This window comes from Sphaeramia orbicularis, unplaced genomic scaffold (assembly GCF_902148855.1).
Source record: "Sphaeramia orbicularis unplaced genomic scaffold, fSphaOr1.1, whole genome shotgun sequence".
Classification (NCBI taxonomy): Eukaryota; Metazoa; Chordata; class Actinopteri; order Kurtiformes; family Apogonidae; genus Sphaeramia; species Sphaeramia orbicularis.
In genome coordinates, this window is record NW_021941470.1 from 387,542 (window position 1) to 409,667 (window position 22,126).

General features: G+C 44.2%; 2 protein-coding genes across 2 annotated transcripts in view; both read left to right on the forward strand.

Moving 5' to 3' along the window:
- Positions 1–4,132: 4,132 nt before the first annotated feature.
- On the forward strand, positions 4,133–9,502 carry s1pr1 (sphingosine-1-phosphate receptor 1). Its single transcript, XM_030129595.1, has 2 exons — positions 4,133–4,189; positions 7,767–9,502. The coding sequence occupies exon 2, from the start codon at positions 7,885–7,887 to the stop codon at positions 9,001–9,003; it is 1,119 nt and encodes a 372-aa protein (XP_029985455.1). The 5' UTR covers positions 4,133–4,189; positions 7,767–7,884; the 3' UTR covers positions 9,004–9,502.
- Positions 9,503–16,294: 6,792 nt separating this feature from the next.
- Positions 16,295–22,126, forward strand: part of stil (STIL centriolar assembly protein) — a 34,430-nt gene continuing 28,598 nt past the window's right edge. Inside the window, exons 1-3 of the mRNA XM_030129577.1 lie at positions 16,295–16,653; positions 19,322–19,426; positions 21,535–21,650. Coding sequence (XP_029985437.1) covers positions 16,574–16,653; positions 19,322–19,426; positions 21,535–21,650 — 301 coding nt within the window. The 5' untranslated portion in view covers positions 16,295–16,573. The remainder of the gene's footprint in view (positions 16,654–19,321; positions 19,427–21,534; positions 21,651–22,126) is intronic.

Sequence of the window (22,126 nt, forward strand, 5' to 3'; positions counted from 1 at the left end):
TGGTCTTACTTGTCTTACTGGTCTTATTGTCTTACTGGTCTTACTTGTCTTACTGGTCTTATTGTCTTACTGGTCTTACTGGTCTTACTTGTCTTACTGGTCTTATTGGTCTTACTGGTCTCACTGGTCTTACTGGTCTTATTGGTCTTACTGGTCTCACTGGTCTTACTGGTCTTATTGGTCTTACTTGTCTTACTAGTCTTATTGGTCTTACTGGTCTTACTTGTCTTACTGGTCTTATTGGTCTTACTGGTCTCACTGGTCTTACTGGTCTTATTGGTCTTACTTGTCTTACTAGTCTTATTGGTCTTACTGGTCTAACTGGTCTTACTTGTCTTACTGGTCTTATTGGTCTTACTGGTCTCATTGGTCTTACTGGTCTTATTGGTCTTACTCTTCTTACTAGTCTTATTGGTCTTATTGGTCTTACTGGTCTCACTGGTCTTACTGGTCTTATTGGTCTTACTTGTCTTACTAGTCTTATTGGTCTTACTGGTCTAACTGGTCTTACTTGTCTTACTGGTCTTATTGGTCTTACTGGTCTCACTGGTCTTACTGGTCTTATTGGTCTTACTTGTCTTAGTAGTCTTATTGGTCTTACTGGTCTTACTTGTCTTACTGGTCTTATTGTGTTACTGGTCTTACTGGTTTTGTGTGGGTGCAGGTCCTGTTGCCGTGGCGTCGGCGTGGATCATGTGACCTGTCCACGGTTTGTTTCCTGTTTTTTCTCTTGGGGCTCAGATGAACGGGGGGGGCGGGGCCAGCAGAGGGGGACGGGGGGCGGGGCCAGCAGAGGGGGGTTGTGGGTAACAAAGGACTCTTTCCTCAGAGCGGCAGATTGTATTCAGAGAGTGCATAACTGAGCGTCTCCATGACGACGGCTGGAGGGAACGAAGTGGGGGACTGGGAAACTGAAGAAGGGAACAGAGACCTGGTCCACTGGACCTGGGTCTGAACTTAGACCTGGTCCAGGTCCCAGTCCTGGTCCTGGTCCTGATTCTGTTTGGTCCTGGTTCTGTTTGGTCCACATGAATGCAGACTAAAGCTCCAGTTTGTGGTTCTGGTCTGTTTCCTGGTCCTGGTCCTGGTTCTGTTTGGTCCACATGAATGCAGACTAAAGCTCCACTTTGTGGTTCTGGTCTGTTTCCTGGTTCTAGACCAGTTCTTCCTGGTCTTGATGACGGGACTGCGTTGGTCCAGATCCTGGTCCAGAGCCTGGTCCAGATCCTAACCCTAATCACGAAACATTTACTCGTGGTCCTGGTTTTGGTTCTGACCTGGTCTGGTCCAGGTCAAATCCTAATCCTGGTCTTAGTCCTAGTCTTTGGGGTTCTAAATCTGGTCCCAGCTCTGTCCTGGTTCTGTTTCTGGTCTTTGGTTCTGGTTCTAAACTCTGTTTGGAGGTGCAGTTATTATTATTATTATTATTATTATTATTATTATTATTATTATACAGTTCAGATCCTGGTCTTGGACTCTTCTAGTGGATTCCAGTCTGTGGTTCTGGTCCCAGGTCTGTGGTTGTGGTCCTGGTTCTGGTCCCAGTTCTGTTGGGTCTGCTCCAGTGGAGTTGAACTGAGCATATGCAGACCCTCACCCTGTCATTATGGTCTGGAACGACTTCCTCTGACACTTCATGTGATGGGATGGATGGGGGGGGGGGGGGGTTACTGAAGTGGACTGGACCAGGACGACGTGGATCTGAGAAACCAGATCCAGACCCAGATCCAGATCAGTCTGAGCTTCAGTGATGACGACAAACAGTAGAAGAAGAAACAGACGATGGAATCAGCAGCTGGAGGTGTGAAACGCACAACACACACACACAATACACACTAAATACACACAATACACACAAAATACATACACTAAATACACTAAATACACACTAAATACACACAATACACACAAAATACATACACTAAATACACACTAAATACATACAATACACACAAAATACACACTAACACAACTCTACATTTACCAAACAATGTGTAAAATTCAGTTGAAATATTTAAAGTGAATGCATGTGTTTTATTTTCCTTCTGCTGTTAAATCCTGGTTCATATTTTTGGTGGTCGTTCCCTCCACCAGGAGGGACTGTGATCGCTGTGCTTTGTGTGTGTGTGTGTGTGTGTGTGTGTGTGTGTGTGTTTGTTTGTTTGTTTATTTGTTTGTTAGCAAGATTACTCAAAAAGTTACGGACAGATTTTCATGAAATTTTCAGGAAATGTTGATAATGACACAAGGAAGAAATGATTAAATTTTGGTGGTGACCGGGGGGGTGGGTGTGGGGGGGTGCATGGGGGGGCCCCACTGATCGGCCTTGGTGGAGGTCTGCGTTCCCCGAGTGCTTTTCTTGTTTTTAGTTGAATTTGTTTAATCGACAGTAGTTTGTCTTTTTTTCCTCTGAACTCAAACACTGTCACAGTCTGTGCTCTGGGTTTGGACTGGAAATGCATCATGGGAGTTGGAGTTGACCTGTGTGTGTGTGTGTGTGTGTGTGTGTTTGACCTTTAACCTTAGATGCAGCTGAACTGTCTGAACACACTGGAGTGCCCCCCCAAGGTCATTCCTCAGCTCAATCAGCTGATCCATCTGTTTAAGGAAGCCCAGCTGATCCGCCCTCAGACCAAACAAACAAACATCTGCACACGCACGCTCTGATTGGACCACAGCCTCAGAGATAAGTCTGCCTTAAAAACAGCTGAGTCCGCCTTAAAGTTCAGAGTTCAGAGTTTAAAGTTCAGAGTTTAAAGTTCAGAGTTCAGAGTTTAAAGTTTAAAGTTCAGAGTTTAAAGTTTAAAGTTCAGAATTTAAAGTTCAGAGTTCAGAGTTTAAAGTTCAGAGTTCAGAGTTTAAAGTTCAGAGTTTAAAGTTCAGAGTTCAGAGTTTAAAGTTCAGAGCTTTTCTTTGTGTTTCATCAGTGTGTCAGTCTGATCCTTCTGTTCATGTGTGTAGTTCTTCACAGCAGCAGGAGCAGAGGATCATGGGAGTTGGAGTATTTGCAACAAACAGACCCTAAATCCTAACAGTGAACTGATGACAGCATCCACCTGCAGGGGGGGGCATCGACCCAACCCTGGACCCCCCTGCTGATGTCCCAGATATGATGGGGTCAAAGGTCAAAGGTCAGTGACTCAGAGTGTGTGTGTGTGTGTGTGTGTGTGTGTGTGTGTGTGTGTGTGTGTGTGTGGGCCGATCAGCTGTTTGTTCCCACACAGAAAAACAAAGGAACTGAACCAATAATATGTGTGTTTAATATACTCACCTGGACAGCACAGGGTTAAAGTGTGTTTAATATACTCACCTGGACACCACAGGGTTAAAGTGTGTTTAATATACTCACCTGGACACCACAGGGTTAAAGTGTGTTTAATATACTCACCTGGACAGCGCAAGGTTAAAGTGTGTTTAATATACTCACCTGGACAGCACAGGGTTAAAGTGTGTATAATATACTCACCTGGACAGCACAGGGTTAAAGTGTGTTTAATATACTCACCTGGACAGCACAGGGTTAATAATAATAATAATAATAATAATAATAATAATAATAATAATAACAACAACAACAACAACAACAACAATAATAATAATAATAATAATAATAATAATAACAATAATAATAATAATAATAATAATAACAATAATAATAATAATAATATAATAATAACAATAACAATAATAATAATAATAATAATAATAATAATAATCCTGTCACTTTCTGCTCTAAAAATGAACTTGATTAAATCTGTGACTCTGACAGAAGACTCAAATGTTGGTAAATGCTGTAAACAGCTGTGGATCCCATAAGACCAGGACCAGGACCAGGACCAGATCAGGGTCTGGGTCTGAGGAGCGGAGCGGGAAGAGGGATCCTGTCCTCCTTCCCCCCCTCCTCCTCCCCTCTTTCTCCTCTTCATCCCCCCCCCCCCCCCCCCCCCCCCCCCCCCTCTTCCCAGTGTTCTCCGTCCTCTTCTCTCCTCCTAACCCCCCCCCCCCCCCCCCCTCCTCCCCCTCTTCCCAGTGTTTCTCCGTCCTCTTCTCTCCTCCTAACCCCTACCCCTCCTCCCCCCCCCCTGCCCCCGCCCCGCCGCACCCCCCCCCTCCTCCCCCCGCCCCTCCCCTCTCTCTCTTCTCTCCGCTGCCGCCGTCGGACTCTTTTTCCTCCGGACTCAGACTGAAGGTAAATGCATCTTTTCTCTTCTTTAAACTTGTGTTCATTTGTTCTTTTTTTCCTGTTTCTGCTTCAGTTTAACTCAGTTTCGTCACTTTTTTTCTGCTTTTAGTTTCAGTTTGATTCGGTTTCATCGGGTTTAAGGTTCAGAAGCAGAAGACAGTCCGCTGGTCTGAGCTCAGTTTAGAGTTCATTTAACACCGACAGGACAAACTCAGGCTGCTTTTATTTACACCAGAGGGAAAGTAGAGGAAAAAAAGGACTTTAACCCTTTCATGCACAGTGGTCACTCCAGTGGTCACTCCAGTGGTCAGCTTTTCTACAGCTGTTCTCTTTTATATTCATGGATTTTTTATTTTATTTTTTATTTTATTTTAACTCCGCCAAGGAGCTTGTGTTTTTACTGGCGTTGGTCTGTCCGTCTGTCCGTGTTCGACATAATTCCAAAAGTTATGGATGGATTTGGCTGAAATTTTCAGTAAATATTGATTCTGGCACAAGGAACAAATGATTAAATTTTGGTGGTGGTGGGGAGGTCACAGGTCTGCCTTGGCGGAGGTCTGTGCTCTTCCAGTGCTTCTCTAGTTGTTTTAGTTCTATATCTGCCAACACAGTGGACATTTTTGCACCATCCCATAATAATACACTGACACTGATCAAATGACTGTAACTGTGCTGTTGGAATATGTTTGAGTGGAAATCCATTAGACTGGAATTAACAACAAAAAGTTTTTCTTTTTTTTGCATATTATCTCCATGAAGTGAGTAACGACTAGTATTAGACTTTGTTCAAATGTGAGAAAACGTCAGATTAGCTGCATTCACATGTTTTTATTTCATAGTTTTCATGCAGTATCAGTAAATACATGTTTCTCTACAGGCGTGGTGTCCATCTTAGGGCACATTTTTGTAACTAAATGACAAAATGGCTTCATAAAAATTTTTCAATCGCATTATTATTTTAATACCTACAGATGAACAAAAACACTGGATTAAGGTTCTCATCATTCATGCATGAAAGGGTTAACACCTTCAGCTGTTCAAGGGTTTGGAAATAAGGAGTCAAGTCCAACTGCAAAGAAGAGAGGAATGAGAAGAGAACTGATCCAGGATCTGAGTTAGAGATGGAGTTCAACAGAATCTACAGAAGAAGTCTGATCCAGGATCTGTGTAAACCAGGGTCAGAGATCAACAGAGGTCAGAGGTTGTGGTGGTTTTTTAGATCTGTCAGATCCTCCTGAACTTGGGTACAGTTGTGTTTAATATGAAACATTTGGAGGATTTATCTGATTATGTCTGTGAATCTGACCAAACCTTTAAACTGGACCTGGACCTGGACCTGGTTCTGGACCTGGACCAGGTACTAGTACTGGACCTAGTACTGGTTCTGGTACTGGACCTGGACCAGGTACTGGTACTGGTACTGGTCCTGGACCTGGTCCTGGTCCTGGTCCTGGTCCTGGTACTGGACCTGGTCCTGGTCCTGGACCTGGTACTGGTACTGGTCCTGGACCTGGACCTGGACCAGGTACTGGTACTGGTACTGGTACTGGTCCTGGACCTGGTCCTGGTCCTGGTACTGGACCTGGTCCTGGTCCTGGTCCTGGACCTGGTACTGGTACTGGTCCTGGACCTGGACCTGGACCAGGTACTGGTACTGGTACTGGACCTGGTCCTGGTACTGGACCTGGACCAGGTACTAGTTCTGGACCTGGTACTGGTCCTGGTACTGGACCTGGACCAGGTACTAGTACTGGACCTAGTACTGGTTCTGGTACTGGACCTGGACCAGGTACTGGTACTGGTACTGGTACTGGTCCTGGACCTGGACCTGGTCCTGGTACTGGACCTGGTCCTGGTCCTGGTCCTGGACCTGGTCCTGGTACTGGTACTGGACCTGGACCAGGTACTAGTTCTGGACCTGGTACTGGTCCTGGTACTGGACCTGGACCAGGTACTAGTACTGGACCTGGTACTGGTTCTGGTACTGGACCTGGACCAGGTACTGGTACTGGTACTGGTACTGGACCTGGTCCTGGTCCTGGTACTGGACCTGGTCCTGGACCTGGTGCTGGTCCTGGTACTGGACCTGGACCAGGTACTGGACCTGGTACTGGTTCTGGTACTGGACCTGGACCAGGTACTAGTACTGGACCTGGTACTAGTTCTGATACTGGACCTGGACCAGGTACTGGTACTGGTACTGGTACTGGTACTGGACCTGGTCCTGGACCTGGTACTGGTACTGGTACTGGTCCTGGTACTGGACCTGGTACTGGTTCTGGTACTGGACCTGGACCAGGTACTGGACCTGGTACTGGTCCTGGTACTGGACCTGGACCAGGTACTGGTACTGGTACTGGTACTGGTACTGGACCTGGTCCTGGTACTGGACCTGGACCAGGTACTAGTACTGGACCTGGTACTGGACCTGGTCCTGGACCTGGTATTGGTCCTGGTACTGGACCTGGACCAGTTACTGGCACTGGTACTGGTACTGGTACTGGTACTGGTACTGGACCTGGACCTGGACCTGGACCTTGTCCTGGTACTGGACCTGGTCCTGGACCTGGACCAGGTACTAGTGCTGGACCTGGACCTGGTACTGGACCTGGACCAAATACTAGTGCTGGTCCTGTTACTGGACCTGGTACTGGACCTGGACCAGTTATTGGCACTGGTACTGGTACTGGTACTGGACCTGGACCTTGTCCTGGTACTGGACCTGGACCAGGACCAGGTACTAGTGCTGGACCTGGACCTGGTACTGGACCTGGACCAAATACTAGTGCTGGTCCTGTTACTGGACCTGGTACTGGACCTGGTCCTGGTTTAATGAACCAACTAAAGAGTCTCATTTTTAACCTTTTAATGGATAAACCTCAGATATGAGGAGCAGACTGGGATTACACTAAGGGGGGTTTAAGGGGTTTTTAAGGGGGTTTTAAAGGAGGTTTTAAAGGAGGAGGAGGTTTTAAAGAGGGTTTTAAAGGAGGTTTCAAGGGGGTTTTAAGGGGGTTTAAAAGGATATTTTAAATGGGGTTCTAAAGGAGGTTTTAAAGGAGGTTCTAATGGGGGTTCTAAAGGGTGTTTTAAAGGAGGAAGAGGTTTTAAGGGTGTTTTAAAGGAGGTTTTAAAGGAGGTTCTAAAGGAGGTTTTAAAGGAGGAGGAGGTTCTAAAGGGGGTTTTAAAGGAGGTTTTAAAGGAGGTTCTAAAGGGGGTTTTGAAGGAGGTTTTAAAGGGGGTTTATAAGGGGGGTTTAAAGGGGGAGGAGGTTTTAAAGGAGGTTCTAAAGGAGGTTTTAAGGGGGTTTTAAAGGAGGTTCTGATGTGGGCCCTGTGTGTCCCTTGTCTGGTCTGAGTCCACTGTGTCCCTGGTCTGGGCCCAGTGTGTCCCTGGTCTGTGACCCTGGTCTGGTCTGGTCCCTGGTCTGTGATCCTGGTCTGGTCTGGTCTGGTCCCTGGTCTGGGCCCAGTGTGTCCCTGGTCTGTGACCCTGGTCTGGTCTGGTCTGTCTGGTCCCTGGTCTGTGACCCTGGTCTGGTCTGGTCTGGGCCTACCCCTAACCCAGTCTCCGTCTCTTGCAGGACCATGCGGCAGTCCAACAGGAGCTTCTCGTCTCCTCTTCAGGGTCTCTTCCTGACATGAAGGACTGAAACCTGAGGACTTGGCGCCCCCTCCTGGACTCTTCTGGACCTGCAGACCATGGCTGAGCCCAGCTACTCTGACCTGATCGCCAAACACTACAACTACACAGGGAAGTTCCGTAAGACGGAGCCGGACGCGGGTCTGAAGGCGGACTCGGTGGTCTTCATCATCGTGTGCTGCTTCATCATCCTGGAGAACGTCCTGGTCCTGCTCACCATCTGGAGGACCAAGAAGTTCCACAAGCCCATGTACTACTTCATCGGGAACCTGGCGCTGTCCGACCTGTTGGCGGGCGTGGTCTACACCGCCAACATCCTGCTGTCCGGCGCCAACACCTACAAGCTGACGGCCACACAGTGGTTCTTCAGGGAGGGCAGCATGTTCGTGGCGCTGGCGGCGTCTGTCTTCAGTCTGCTCGCCATCGCCATCGAGCGCCACCTCACCATGCTGAAGATGAAGCTGCACAACAACGGGAACACGTGCCGCGTCTTCCTGCTGATCAGCACGGTGTGGATGATCGCGGCAGTGCTGGGCGGTCTGCCGGTCATGGGCTGGAACTGCATCCGGAGCATGAGCCGCTGCTCCACGGTGCTGCCGCTCTACCACAAGACCTACATCCTGTTCTGCACCACCGTCTTCAGCATCATCCTCATGGCCATCGTGGCGCTGTATGCCAGAATCTACACCCTGGTGCGTACGCGGAGCCGCAAACTGATGTTCCGCAAAGTGACCAATGGACGCGGCAACGCCGGCGCCAACAGCAAGAGTTCGGAGAAGTCCCTGGCGCTCCTGAAGACCGTCATCATCGTGTTGAGCTGCTTCATCGCTTGCTGGGCGCCGCTCTTCGTCCTCCTGCTGCTGGACGTGGCCTGCGAAACGCTGACCTGCCCCATCCTCTACAAGGCCGAGTGGTTCCTGGCGCTCGCCGTCCTCAACTCGGCCATGAACCCGCTCATCTACACGCTGACCAGCAACGAGATGCGCCGCGCCTTCATCAAGACGCTGCTGTGCTGCGCCGCCTGCGTCCGGCCTTCCGCCAAGTTCTCGGGGCCCATCGTGGGGGCGGAGTTCAGCCGCAGCAAGTCCGATAACTCCTCCCACCCCAACAAGGAGGAGGCGGAGTATTCGCCCAAGGAGACGACGGTGGTGTCGTCCAACGTCACCTCGTCCTCCTAAACATAGACCCACTGGTGTACAGGTAGAATGAACCAGGTGAGGATGAGTCCACCAACTGACCTGGACCCGTCTGTAGAGGACCTGGACCTGTCTGTAGAGGATCAGGACTCCGTCTGTAGTGGATCAGGACTCAGACCTGATGGAGATTTCCGGACCAGTCCAAGTGGAACCATGGAACCGTCCCTTTGCATGTGTTGACAGTTGTAACCTGTAGTCAGTCCTAACCCTGCCCCCCCACCTGGAGGAGGACCAGCTGATGGGTCTGAGGATCCACCTGGGTCAGGTTCAGCTGAACCCACCTGGGGGATGTGGATCCTGGTGGTCCAAAGTCCACCCTCCGACCCCCTTAACCAGACTCTGTATGAATGATTCAGAATCAAATGAATTTGATGATTTTAGAACAGCTGATAATTGATCTGCATCTGCACAGGAAGAAGAAGCACTAGAAGAAGAAGCACACCTTTTACACCAGGGGGGGCTGAAAAGTTTGGAGCCTAACATGGAAAGGATTCAGACATGTAGACCAAATATGGTCCATGAAATCTTTCACAACTCTTGATCCTATCCACTAAATTTCTTGGTCAGATTAGGACATCTCATTTTTGGGACTTCTTTCCTGATCCAGTTCTTAATTTGTCCAGTTCATCTCTTGTAGATCAGTAGCTCCCAAAACATTTTTCAGCCCAATCCATACAGTTTTAGACCCCCCCCCCCCACACACACACACACACACACACACCTCCATCTTTAGGGTGCCCGTCAGTTTTAGACCCCCCCCCCCCCCCCACACACACACACACACACACACACCTCCATCTTTAGCGTGCCCGTCAGTTTTAGACCCCCCCCACACACACACACACACACACACACCTCCATCTTTAGCGTGCCCGTCAGTTTTAGACCCCCCACCCCCATCTCCATCTTTAGGGTGTCTGTCAGTTTTACCCCCCCACCCCCATCTCCATCTTTAGGGTGTCCATCAGCCCAGTGCAGAAAACCCATTTTTCAGTGAAAATCCTGCATTTGTGGGTTAGTTCTGCCAGATCTGCTGATGTAAATGTCATATTAGAGGTTTTGGGGGATGGAACTGTTGTTTATGAAGGTCTACAATCATGTACAGGTCAAAGGTCACATGATTTTAGACAAGGTCATGGTCATGTGACAGTTAAAAATGGGTCCAATCCCAGGTTTTTGCAGATTTCTTTCTGTCCTAGTCTGATCTCACAGATCTGCACTCAGGGCTGATTTCACTGGAGAACATCTGATCCTAGAGTACCCATCTGGTACCCTCCCTTTAATTCAGTTCAGCAGGTACCACAGTTCTGTTTACAGAGAATGCTAACACATGTTCAGTGTAAATCTGCCCAGTCATCCTAAAGGACAAACAGAGAGAAGAAGGTGAAGCGCCTGAGGAAGGAAAGAGAAAAGGAGGAACTGCAGAGGAATGAGAGGAAGTGACTGGCCCAAAACTGACTGATATTCAGACACTCAGAACAGTCCTGCACAGGTCCAGACCACTGTGAACAGAAAAGACAGTAGAAGACAGCAAAACCACAGCAAAAGAAATATGTGTAGCAGTCGAGTCAATATGGAATAAAGGCAGAGTTCCACCAAAGGCCCAGATGGCGGTGGTGGTGGTGGTGGTGGGGGGGGGTCTAAAACTGTACAGATTGGGCTGAAATTTTTTTGGGGGAGTTACTGATATGTAAGAGATGAACTGGACAAATTAAGAGCTGGATCGGAAAAGAAGTCCCAAAAATGGGACACCCTAGGTCAGATCAGTCTTTTTCCCTGTTTTCCCTGAACTTTCTATATCAAGTGTTTCCTGAAAAATGGACTAACTTGAGTTTGGGGCTGTCATCAAGTATGTGTACAACCTTTGCCTTCTTTGGGGTTGGTGACAGGGTTAGGGTTAGGAACAGGGTTAGGGTTAGGGGTTGGGATGTTTCCATAGTTTGGACTGCTCCTTGGTCTCAGGCTGATAGTGTTGGACCCCGGTCAGCCCCACACTCCAGTCTGTCCAGAAAGTTCATGGAGCTGGAAAACAGGGAAAAGATTGATCTGACCAAGAAATGTAGTGGATAGGGTTAAGATATGTGAAAGATTTCATGGACCAAATTTGGTCTTCATATCTGAATCCAGTGGTTTACAACCTTTTTTGGCTCATGACCCATTTTAACATCACAAATTTCTGGTGACCTCAGACATTCAAAACAAAGACATTTTTTTGCTAAAATTAATTTGTTTTTGATCCTGTTATAGTTTGCTATATTATGTTGCAAATAAGTGTTAAATTTAGATGACATTTAGGCTTTGTAATGTATATTAGTATGGACGGAGGCATTTATTTACAAGGCTGCAAATTAATACTGAACAAACAAGAACTGAAACTATGAATTATGAAAGAGCTGCAGCATCTGAAACTGACCACAACGAACATTTGATACAAACAGAACCACAGCGCTGCACTTTCACCTGCACAGTTTGTCATTCTTTTATGGATTGTGATTGTCGCTCTAAACTCACCATATATTTTTTATTAGTAAGGTTTTTGTTTTTTTTTCACATTTTTATCAACTACTAAAAATTTCAGGCAACCCCATTTTAATTCCAAGCGACCCCACGTGGGGTCACCACCCCAAGGTTGAAAAACACTGTCTCAATCCTTTCCATGTTAGGCTCAAAACTTTTCAGTCGCCCCTCGTATATATATGTATGTATATATATATGTATGTATGTCTGTCTGTCTGTCTGTGTGTATATATGCTGTACTGACCCTGGACCAACATGTAGCTGCAGTAGTGTTGTTTAAACTGTTTAAACTGTTGGATATTTAAGAAACCCAGTGTTTTTTCTTCCATTTCAGTTCCAATCTGCCTTTTGAAGTGAATTGGGAGCTCAGGTGTTTGACATAAAGTCAGTTCCAGTCAAGTTGAGCGTTCACCTGTCCAACCTTTGGAACCCAAACAGACCTGGGTCTGTCAGTATTGGCCTGTTTTTCATCTGTTTGTTTGATCCAGACCACAAATCTAATGTTTCTTGTCTAATCGTGTTTTTGAGAGTTGATATTAAACACATATAAAATGAATGTAGATGCACCTGAGCTTTGAATTCATTCATGTTTTTGTTGCGGCTTTTAAAAAAAAGAAAGAAAAGAAAAACAGGTAAACTGTAGCAGTGGTAGTGTGTGTGTGTGTGTGTGTGTGTGTGTGTGTGGGGGGGGGGTAATATCAAATCCCACATTAGCCCTGATTTTCTGATGCAACAAGATGTTCTAAACACTCCTGTGGATTTTTTTTTTTTTTAATTTTCATCAAACCCCCCCTACCCTGAAAATTACTTTTGTAACTCTGAAAATCTCCACTTTTCCAGCTTCTCCACTCTTTTGTCCAGTTCAGTGTCTAAATCTGTTCAAGATGGGACAGTTCATGATCTTCTCAGTGCCATATTGTATCGTCAGAGCACTTTGTACTATGAACAGTCTAATGTCAAGGTCATGTGAAACTCCCGTCTGTTCTTTTTTCTAGGGATGTCCGATATTGGCTTTTTTGCCAAAAACTGATATGCCGATATTGTCCAACACTTAATTTCTGATTCCGATATCTACCGATACCGCTGCTGATATATGTGGGATATTAAACTAATTTTAGGTAACATCACATATCTCCTGTCCTGGAATGAACACATCATGTCTAATTTTATTGTGATGCCCCATTGGATGCATTCTCAAATGCAACAAGGCTTTTAAATGTAAACTCTGTCTGTGCACAGAACACATACTTCCGCTGAACTCTTTCCCTCCAGAACATTTTCCAGTGAGTTGGTAGCCAGCGCCAGCCTGTTTGGTCATTTTCACTAATCTTTGGAGGCTGGCTGAAAATGTTGTGTTAGGAGTATGTGAACACTGAATACATCAAAAGAAAGAACAGAACTTCAACTTTTAAACACAAGAAACAATTTTATTCTATCTTCATTCGTTTGTGAGATATGAACATTTGAATATTGGCCATTTTCAGGAAAAAAATGAATTTTGAGCAAAAAACTGAGAAAACTATATTTTTTTCCAGAGATATTGATTTTCAAGATAAAATTGATTTCCTATTTACATTTTTGACTCTTTCTCATTTACTGACAGTAACACTGTATTCCAAATCACAAAATAAAATAATAATAACAACAATAATAATAATAACAAACAGCTCTAAGATATCCCATCATTCCACAAAATATTAGAGGAATCTACACCAAACTTTAGACCAAACATCTTCTAAAGCACCAGGTTCCTTCTAAACTTATCACATTTACATATATCAGTTATAAGTCTAACACATAGTAGTTTAGTTTTTTGATGTAAACACTTCAATATTCCTCATTTTCAAGAAAAAAAAGAAACAAATGCACTAAATACTGTAGATTTCTGGCCTTTCCTTGGCTGCACCAGGTCCTCCTGTTGGACCAGCTGCTGTGTTTGATCTGGAAATAATTATATGGACATCTAGTTATTTATCTATGTATGAATTTATGTATTTATTTATTTATTTCCTATTCCAGCCAAATCCCACAGTGTCTTCCCTGTGTCCTGCTGACATTCTACAGCTGAATCTGTTCTGTGTCCTCAGTCTGAATCTGAACTCACTCTAACAGATGAACACTAGCTGTCCTTTGTCTGTCCCATGTCTGTGTGTCTGTCTTCTCCTTGAATGTCCTCTACAAATGTCTCTTCTCTCTTCCTCCTGTCTGTCATTTTCTCCGTGTCGCCCCCCCCCCCCCCCCCCCCCCCACACACACACACACACACTTGGTGTCGGACCTGAGCCGCTCTGTTTTTCCCGTGTTCCGTGTCCGTCTCCCTCACCTTCTGTTTCTCCGTTCCTGTCTCTAAATGGTTCTTCTGTAGCTCCATCATATATTGAATTGTCAGACTCTGTCTCCATAATCATCTTTAAGGCTTTTGAAACTGTGTGCGGTTCCTGCACAGTCTGCATTTCCTCCTTCAGTGACTGACGCTGGATGCGTTGCCATGGGATACGGAGACTCCAGTGCAAAAACGTTAAACCCGGTCCGTCATTTTTCCAAAAAAGCTGCTTAATTGTGTTTGTTTTTGGACTAAGGAAAGTAATTCACACGATCTGCAACAGCTTCAACTACAGTATAACAGTGAAAACACGAAGTGACGGGAAGTCTGGTCACTGGTGGGGAAAGAGTTAAGTTGTGGAAAAAAGGCCATATTTATTTCTTTTCTCTCCCTCCCTCCATGAGTCTGTTACAGTGTGGCAACTCTACTGTACAGTTTTGAAAACTGCACATTTCTTTCAGCTACAAACAATGCTTCATTTACACGTCGGTAAATGCCGGTGAGATCAAGGCATTATTTTATCGGTTTTAATGATAGGCAAAAAAAACGATACCGATATTCACCAATATTACATTTTTATGCCAATATCGGGCCGATAATATTGGTGGGCCGATATTATCGGACATCCCTGCTTTTTTCATGTCTATATGGAGAATACATGAGTAAATAGTTGTGTTGAATGTGTCTGATTGAATGTCAGTTGTTTGTGGTCAGTAGATGTGTTCTGAGGAGAGAACCTGAGCCCAACATTTGGAAGAACCCACATGAACAGCTGAGTTCCATCAAATATGCATTTGGACCATTTGGGTGACCTTTGACCTCTAATGTGACCTTTCACAGTTCACTCTGAACACATGTGTCACACAAACACATGTCAGTTCCAGCAGGAGCAGATTACTACACTGTACTTGATCCAAAGTGCAGAAGGTTTGAAAGTTGAAACACAAACCCCACGTTTTCAGGGTTGAAAAAGTAATTTTCACGGTGGGGTGGGGGGCTTGATTTTAAATTTTTTCACATTTTTGTATTCCCAGGACATTGGAGCATTAGAAAATCTGGGCTAAAGTTGAATCTGAACATTTTCCTGAAATAAGCCCCCCCCCCCCCCCCCCCCCCCAGTGGTAGGTGGCCTGTGGGCTGTGGTGCCAGTGTGTTTTCTACTTCCTGTCTGTGGTCGTTAGTGAAGTCAGCGTAGTTGTATTAATGTCTATTTGAACCCATACAGCGGGTCAGTGGATGGTTTGTGTGTCACATGTACAGAGGCTCATTTCTGCCATAAAAACCAGAGCTCTGTCAGAGTTCAGATCACATTCCATCCAACTGGAACCATCAACCAAGTGGAAGTTCACTGATGAAAGCAGCGACAGGATGGAGTCCAGGACAAACACACTGGACATGTGTGGGTGGACACAATGGAATGAGATCAGACTGAGGTGAAACATTCATATATCATTTTGTAATTTGACAAAAAATCGTCCATTCATCATGTTACACAATCTGCAATGGGTGAATAATCTGTAAAAATCACAAATCGGTTCCATCATGGACAACTTCTATTAAATAGGCTTCATTTCATGTAGGAATATTTCTGTTTGCAATAATAAATTTATTTTAAACACGTTTTTCATATTTTTTTGTAATCATTTGTTGTCTACTTTTGGCAGGAATGAGCTTCCATACTTCCAGACTCTGTTGCCGTGGTGACCAGCCCTTTTCTGATCGATTAACTGAAACTGGAAAAACCACAGCTGTTGAAAATGGTTCTGTTGAAATGTTTAAGGACATAAAGTGAAATGAATAGAAGAGCATTTAAAACCCCTGGAGAACCTGAAGACTCTCTCTCTCTCTCTCTCTCTCTCTCTCTCTCTCTCTCTCTCTCTCTCTCTCTCTCTCTCTCTTGCTGCTTTGCCACACAGCTACTTTTCCACCTGTTGGACAGATTTAGTCAACAGCTCCTCTTAAGCCACCACACTTTTCTCCTTTCTCTATCTTTTTTCCTTTTCTCCATCCCTTCCTACTGTCCTTAATTCTTTTTTTCCTACTGTCCTTAAACTAACCCTGCTGCAGCTCCTCTTAAACCACCACACTTCTCTCCTTTCTCCATCCTTTTTTTGTTTTTTTCCCTTTCTCCATCCTTTTGTTTATTTTTCTCCTTTCTCCATCCTTTCCTACTGTCCTTAATTCTTTTTTTTTTCCTACTGTCCTTAAAGATATATATTTTTTCCTCCTGTCCTTAATTCTGTTTTTTCCTACTGTCATCAAACTAACCCTGCTGCAGCTCCACTTCCGCCATGTTGGATTGAAAACTGTTATTAAGAAGACACCTAAGTCCCTCCCCTTTACTCTTGGCTGCTACACTATTGGTCAAACTCTGTGATGCGTCTCTCCCTATTGGTTGATTTTGTTGCCCCGCCGTTGGAGTCTGGAAACAGCGCCAGAATCAAACCCAGTGCAGCTGCCGGTTTGTTTTTCTGCGCCTTTAATTTACTGTCTACAGCTGCGGAAATACAGTTTCTTCTCGTATCTTTAAACTAAACTTTCACACACGTTCGCGTATTACGACGGCAAAAAGCACGCGCCTATGCTAAGCTAACAAGGCTAACGGTCGGAGCTCTGTGGTTGATGCTAACGCGGTAACGTTAGCTCCACAGACCGCAGTGTTTCCTGTGACTGTTAGCCGCTAACGGGTCACATCTGCCGGCCACAGCTAGGATGAGCTGCCCGGTGAACCTCTGCGCTCTGCCGTCCGGCGTTTTCCAGGAGGTCTTTACACCGGAGAATGTCCGGGGAAGGTGAGTTGATGCTCAGTCCGCTGTGGTGGATGAACAGTCTGACAGGAGCTGGTGTTTTCTTTGTGCTGGTGGTTAGTTTGGGCCTAATGAGCATCAGAAGGCTAAAAGGTGAGTTTTAGTTAGAGCTGGAGAAGATTTACTGCTCCGGCTGAAATTTCCTTTGGGGGTCAAATGAGTGTCCATTTAAAAAAAAAAAAAGTTGTCATAAATGCATAGAAGTGTGTTGAAATAATGCTAATCCATTTGTGTGCTCACAGCTCTTCTGTGTGTCTGTGTTCATATTAAATCAGTCTCAGTGAATCCAAAGGAACTTTGTGTTGGTAAATGACAGTTGTTCAAATGGACAGGATTTCAGTTCTGTTCAACATGTTGATGCTCATATGAACTATGTTTTCAGCTCCAAAATGAACCATTTCAGCACAATTAATGCTATATTTTCATGTCACAAATGGACAAGTTCTATTTGAACTGAATTGAGCTGAAAAACAAATCTTCTCTTCTTTTGGATTCCCCAGTTTTTCTTCCCAGATTCTCTCCTCCATATCACATGTTTTATTTGTACAGGTTCAATCTGGAGTATGGTGCTGATCCATCCTGCTTCTGTTCCACCAATACATACATGAAGAATGGCACACAGCACTGTTTACATCAGCAGTTTTACAATAAGAAGCATTTTTATACAGAAAGAACAATTTTAGATTGTTCTTTCCTCTTTAGTCTGATGATAAACTATCCGATAAATAATAGTGCTCCTAGTTTTTGCACAGGGATCATTAGTGTAAACGCTGACATGGCTGCAGAGCATCAGTATGATGGGATCCACAACAACCATGTCACATCCGTCCACTGACACATTTAGTGTTTTTGTGTCAGCTGGGATTGTTTTAGATCCACAATACCAACATTTATGAAGAAGAGCACAATTAGCAATAGTAAGTCTATGAGTTTATTCCTAATAAAGTACTGGTACTGACCAGAGCATCATGGGTAATGTCACGTCCATCCACTGTCATGTCCGTCCACCAGTTATTTAAGCTCTTTCTAATGCTATTTTAAGAATTCTATTCTAATTTATTTTCTTCTATTCTGTGTTATTATTTAATATTCTATGCTAACCCTAACACCTGCCAGGTGTTAGGGTTATTATACCATATTAACCCTAACCCTATTATACCATATTCCAAATCCAATATTTATGAAAATAGAGCTTCCACTGTCACATAATATCAGTAGTCTGTGCACAAATCGATTAGCATTATTTCAACACACATTTCTTACAACTTTTTTTTTTTTGACAAAAATGGACACTTATTTGACCCCCTAAGGCACAGGTGTCAAACATGTGTCCCAGGGACCAAATTCGGCCCACCAAAGGGTCCAATACAGCCCCTGGGATGAATTTGTGAAATGCAAAAATTACACTGAAGATATGAACAATCAATAGTGTTAAAATCATTTTAGGTCAATTCAGTCTAAAGTGGATCAGAACAGTAAAACACTATCATAATAACCTATAAATAATGAAAACTGCAAATATTCCTCTTTGTTTTAGTGTAAAAAAAAAAAAAAAAAGAAAATTACACAAAAATGGTTACATTTACAGACTGGCCTTTTACAAAAATGTCTGAAATGTGGAATTTTAATAATATTCTGCCTGTTACTAAATGTTTTGTGTATTTGTAGATCCACTGTGATCTGTAAGTTGTGATGCACATGTACAGGGTGGGGAAGCAAAATTTACACTGAACATTTAGTTGTTTTTTCTCAGCAGGCACTTCGTCTATTGTTTTGAAACCAAACATATACTGATGTCATAATCATACCTAACACTATTATCCATACCTTTTCAGAAACTTTTGCCCATATGAGTAATCAGGAAAGCAAACGTCAAAGAGTGTGTGATTTGCTGAATGCACTCGTCACACCAAAGGAGATTTCAAAAATAGTTGGAGTGTCCATAAAGACTGTTTATAATGGAAAGAAGAGAATGACTATGAGCAAAACTATTACCAGAAAGTCTGGAAGATACTATTAAAGAAGAATGGGAGAAGTTGTCACCCCAATATTTGAGGAACACTTGCACAAGTTTCAGGAAGCGTGTGAAGGCAGTTATTGAGAAAGAGGGAGGACACATAGAATAAAAACATTTTCTATTATGGATATTTTCTTGTGGCAAATAAATTCTCATGACTTTCAATAAACTAATTGGTCATACACTGTCTTTCAGTCCCTGCCTCAAAATATTGTAAATTTTGCTTCCCCACCCTGTATAAATGATAAACTAAGGTGTAATATTGTTAAAATTGCACTTTTTTTGTAAGAATTTTCAGGTTGTTCATATTTGTTCATGTTATGTTCAAGTACAGTTCGTAGATGTAAACATTTTCATTACAGAATTTGACTTTTTTCACTCAAAAACATACAGAAAACTTTGGAGTTGACATTATTTATAAGTTCTTATCCTATTATTTGTGTTATTTTACTGGTCCGGCCCACTTTAGATCATATTAGCCTGAATGTGGAACTGAACTATCATGAGTTTGACAGCCCTGCCCTAAGGAAATTTTAGCCGATGTTCAGAACACAGATGACAGAACCCATCTGCCTTCACTGTTCTAAACGTCCTGTGTGTTGGTTCTAAACGTCCTGTATGTTGGTTCTGTTTCAGGAACTTTCCAAACTCTCCTACTCTGACGTTCCCTAAATCCAGATGTGCTCTGTGGGATGGCAGCCCGACGGGACCCAAGCTCCGCCTCCACCTCTGTGCTCACAGGTACACACACACACCTACACCTGAGTCACAGGGTTTATTTTATACGCTGTCAGGTTTATGTCAAACATGGTTTACAGTAAAGTTCTGTGTCTTTTGGAGGATTTGGTTGTAGATAAATCCAACTGGACTGGTTTGTGTTCTTCTACACCACACTGATGCAGCTGTAGTTGAACATGAAATGTGTTCCATGTTTACACTGGATCAGTACTAGTGTTGGTACTGGGGTCTGTCCTGTCGTCAGAACTGGATGGTACCGGCTAGGATACACACACAGTTCTGATGAATACCACAGTAGAACCAGCAGAACCAGTAGAACACAGCAGAATCAGCAGAACACTAACAGCAGAACCTCTAAATCCTGACCACTCCACAGTCTGTAAATGTCTTCATAACGTCAGTAGATGTGTTCCACTCTAAACCTGAACTGAATGTGTAGTTGTCCTTATTCTTCAGATGTTCTGATGCTGTTGTTTCACTTCAGGTCAGAATCAGTCTGTATGTGGTTCTGGAACTAAAACCACTTCCACATCTTCATTAATATCTTCAGTGTAATTTTTGCGTTTCACACATTTCTCCCACAGGCTGATCGGACCCTTTGGTGGGCCGGTTTTATCCCACAGGCCGTATGTTTACAGGTGCTGGACACTTTTGTCACCAATTTTTCATCTAATCTGTCCATCCTCAGTCCTATCCTCAGTCTCATTCATCCATTCGTCTGTCTGTCATTACTCAGCTGAATCTCTTGCATTTAGGGGTGTAAGAAAAGATCGGTTCTGCAATATATCGCGATATTTCATTTCACAATACTGTATCAATATTAAAAAGTACTGTATCGATATTATTAGGTATTTATTCAAATGCAGATATTGTTGAAGTTCATTTATGTTTTTTTTTTATGTTTTATTTATTCTTATTTCACACTCTTTTATTCAATACTGTTGGTTCCTTTGTTGGATTGAACTCAAATCCTGTTCTGATGTTAGTTGTGAACTAATAGAATCTGAACATTTGAACAGGATCTGAAACTGGAATGTCTGTAAAACAGAATTTCAATTTGAACACAGTTTGAACATTTGGTGATAGAACCTTAGATCCTGTTGGGATCAAATAAAAATGTGTTTAGTATTTGCGCAGATTTCTGCTGGAATTCAATTTTTCAAAGAAATCATTTAAAGAAAAAGAAACAAACAAAAAAATTGCCTTTTTAACAGTATCATGATATATCATGATATATTGTATCATGATCCTGGTAGTTCCATCCACCAGAAACAAACCGTGTGTTTACAAACTGACCCGGGAGGTAAGTCAGGCACCTTCAGAATTTTGTCGCGAGATGCATTGTGGGAAACGGAGGTTCACGCAGCCACCTGACAGCAACAGCGCGACCACATGGTATTATATGGATGAAACAAACACATGGAAACAGCTGGAGGAATATGCACAGAAGGAAGGGAGTTCCTGCCGTTTCTGATCGTGTCTGTTTCAGCTGCTGCTGTCAGGTGGCGGTGCGAGCCTTCGCTTCCCTCAATGCATGTCGTAGCAAAATTCCAGAGATGCCCGAGTGACCTCCTGGCTCTGTTTGTAAACACATGGTTTGTTTCTGGTGGATGGAACTAAGAAACTGTTCACTGTAATGCAAGAGATTCAGGTGAGGAATGACAGACAGATGAACAGACGAATGATCCTGAGGATATGACTGAGGATGGACAGATCTGAGGAAAAACTGGTCACGAAAGTCTACAGCACCTTTAACACCCAGGAAGTAGATGATGCTGGTGCTGTTTTCCATCCTAAATGGTCTGAAGGTTTAGTTTTTCACAGATGAAACCGTTATAATTTGTTCTCCTGTGTCATTTCACTTTGGAATATTCAAGAACACTCTGCAAACAGCTGATCAGTCAGCTGATCAGTCAGCTGATCAATGTGGCGTTTCCGTTTCCTGTCACCTGCTCCTCTTTTGACAAACGTCTGTGTGTGTGTCTGTGTGTGTGTGTGTGTGTGTGTGTGTCTGTCTCTGTGTGCATTTGTGTGTGCGTGTGTGTGTGTGTGTGTGTGTGTGTGTGTGTGTGTGTGTGTCTCTGTGTGCACGTGTGTGTGTGTGCATGCAGGAAGCCTCGGCTGAAGCTGTTGGACAAAGCCCTGCGTCTGGCACAGCGACACGCCCGCTACAGCAACAAGCCCCGCCTCCACTGCTTCTTCCTGGGCTCTCTGTCTGTGGACACAGGTCAGTGGATACAGGTCACAGGTCACTGTGGTCGTCTGCTGCTGTTCCCATCCAACACACGTCCTCTGAGGTCACTGCTCTGAGGTCACTGCTCTGAGGTCACTGCTCTGTGTTTGGAAGAATGTCAGCCGTAATCAGAGCTGATGTCATTTCAACACAAACCAATAGAAGACACAGTTTATAGAAAACGCACACAGAAAAAACAAACAGGGCTATCCGATCCTGGTCCAGCCCTGGTCCAGCCCTGGTCCGACCCTGGTCCGACCCTGGTCCGACCCTGGTCCTCCAGATCTACTGTCCTGCATGTTTCAGATGTTTCCTCTTCCATCACTCCTGATCCAACTGATCAGCGTATGATCCACGTCTGCAGAAGACTGAGAACCACCGTCAGGTGGACTGGAAGAGGAATCATCTGAAACATGCAGGACATTGGCCCTCCAGGACCAGGACTGGACCCCCCTGGTTTAGAGTAGACA

Bases quoted from the DNA above. Each gene is read 5' to 3' on its own strand.
- s1pr1 (XM_030129595.1), top strand. From the start codon at position 7,885: ATGGCTGAGCCCAGCTACTCTGACCTGATCGCCAAACACTACAACTAC.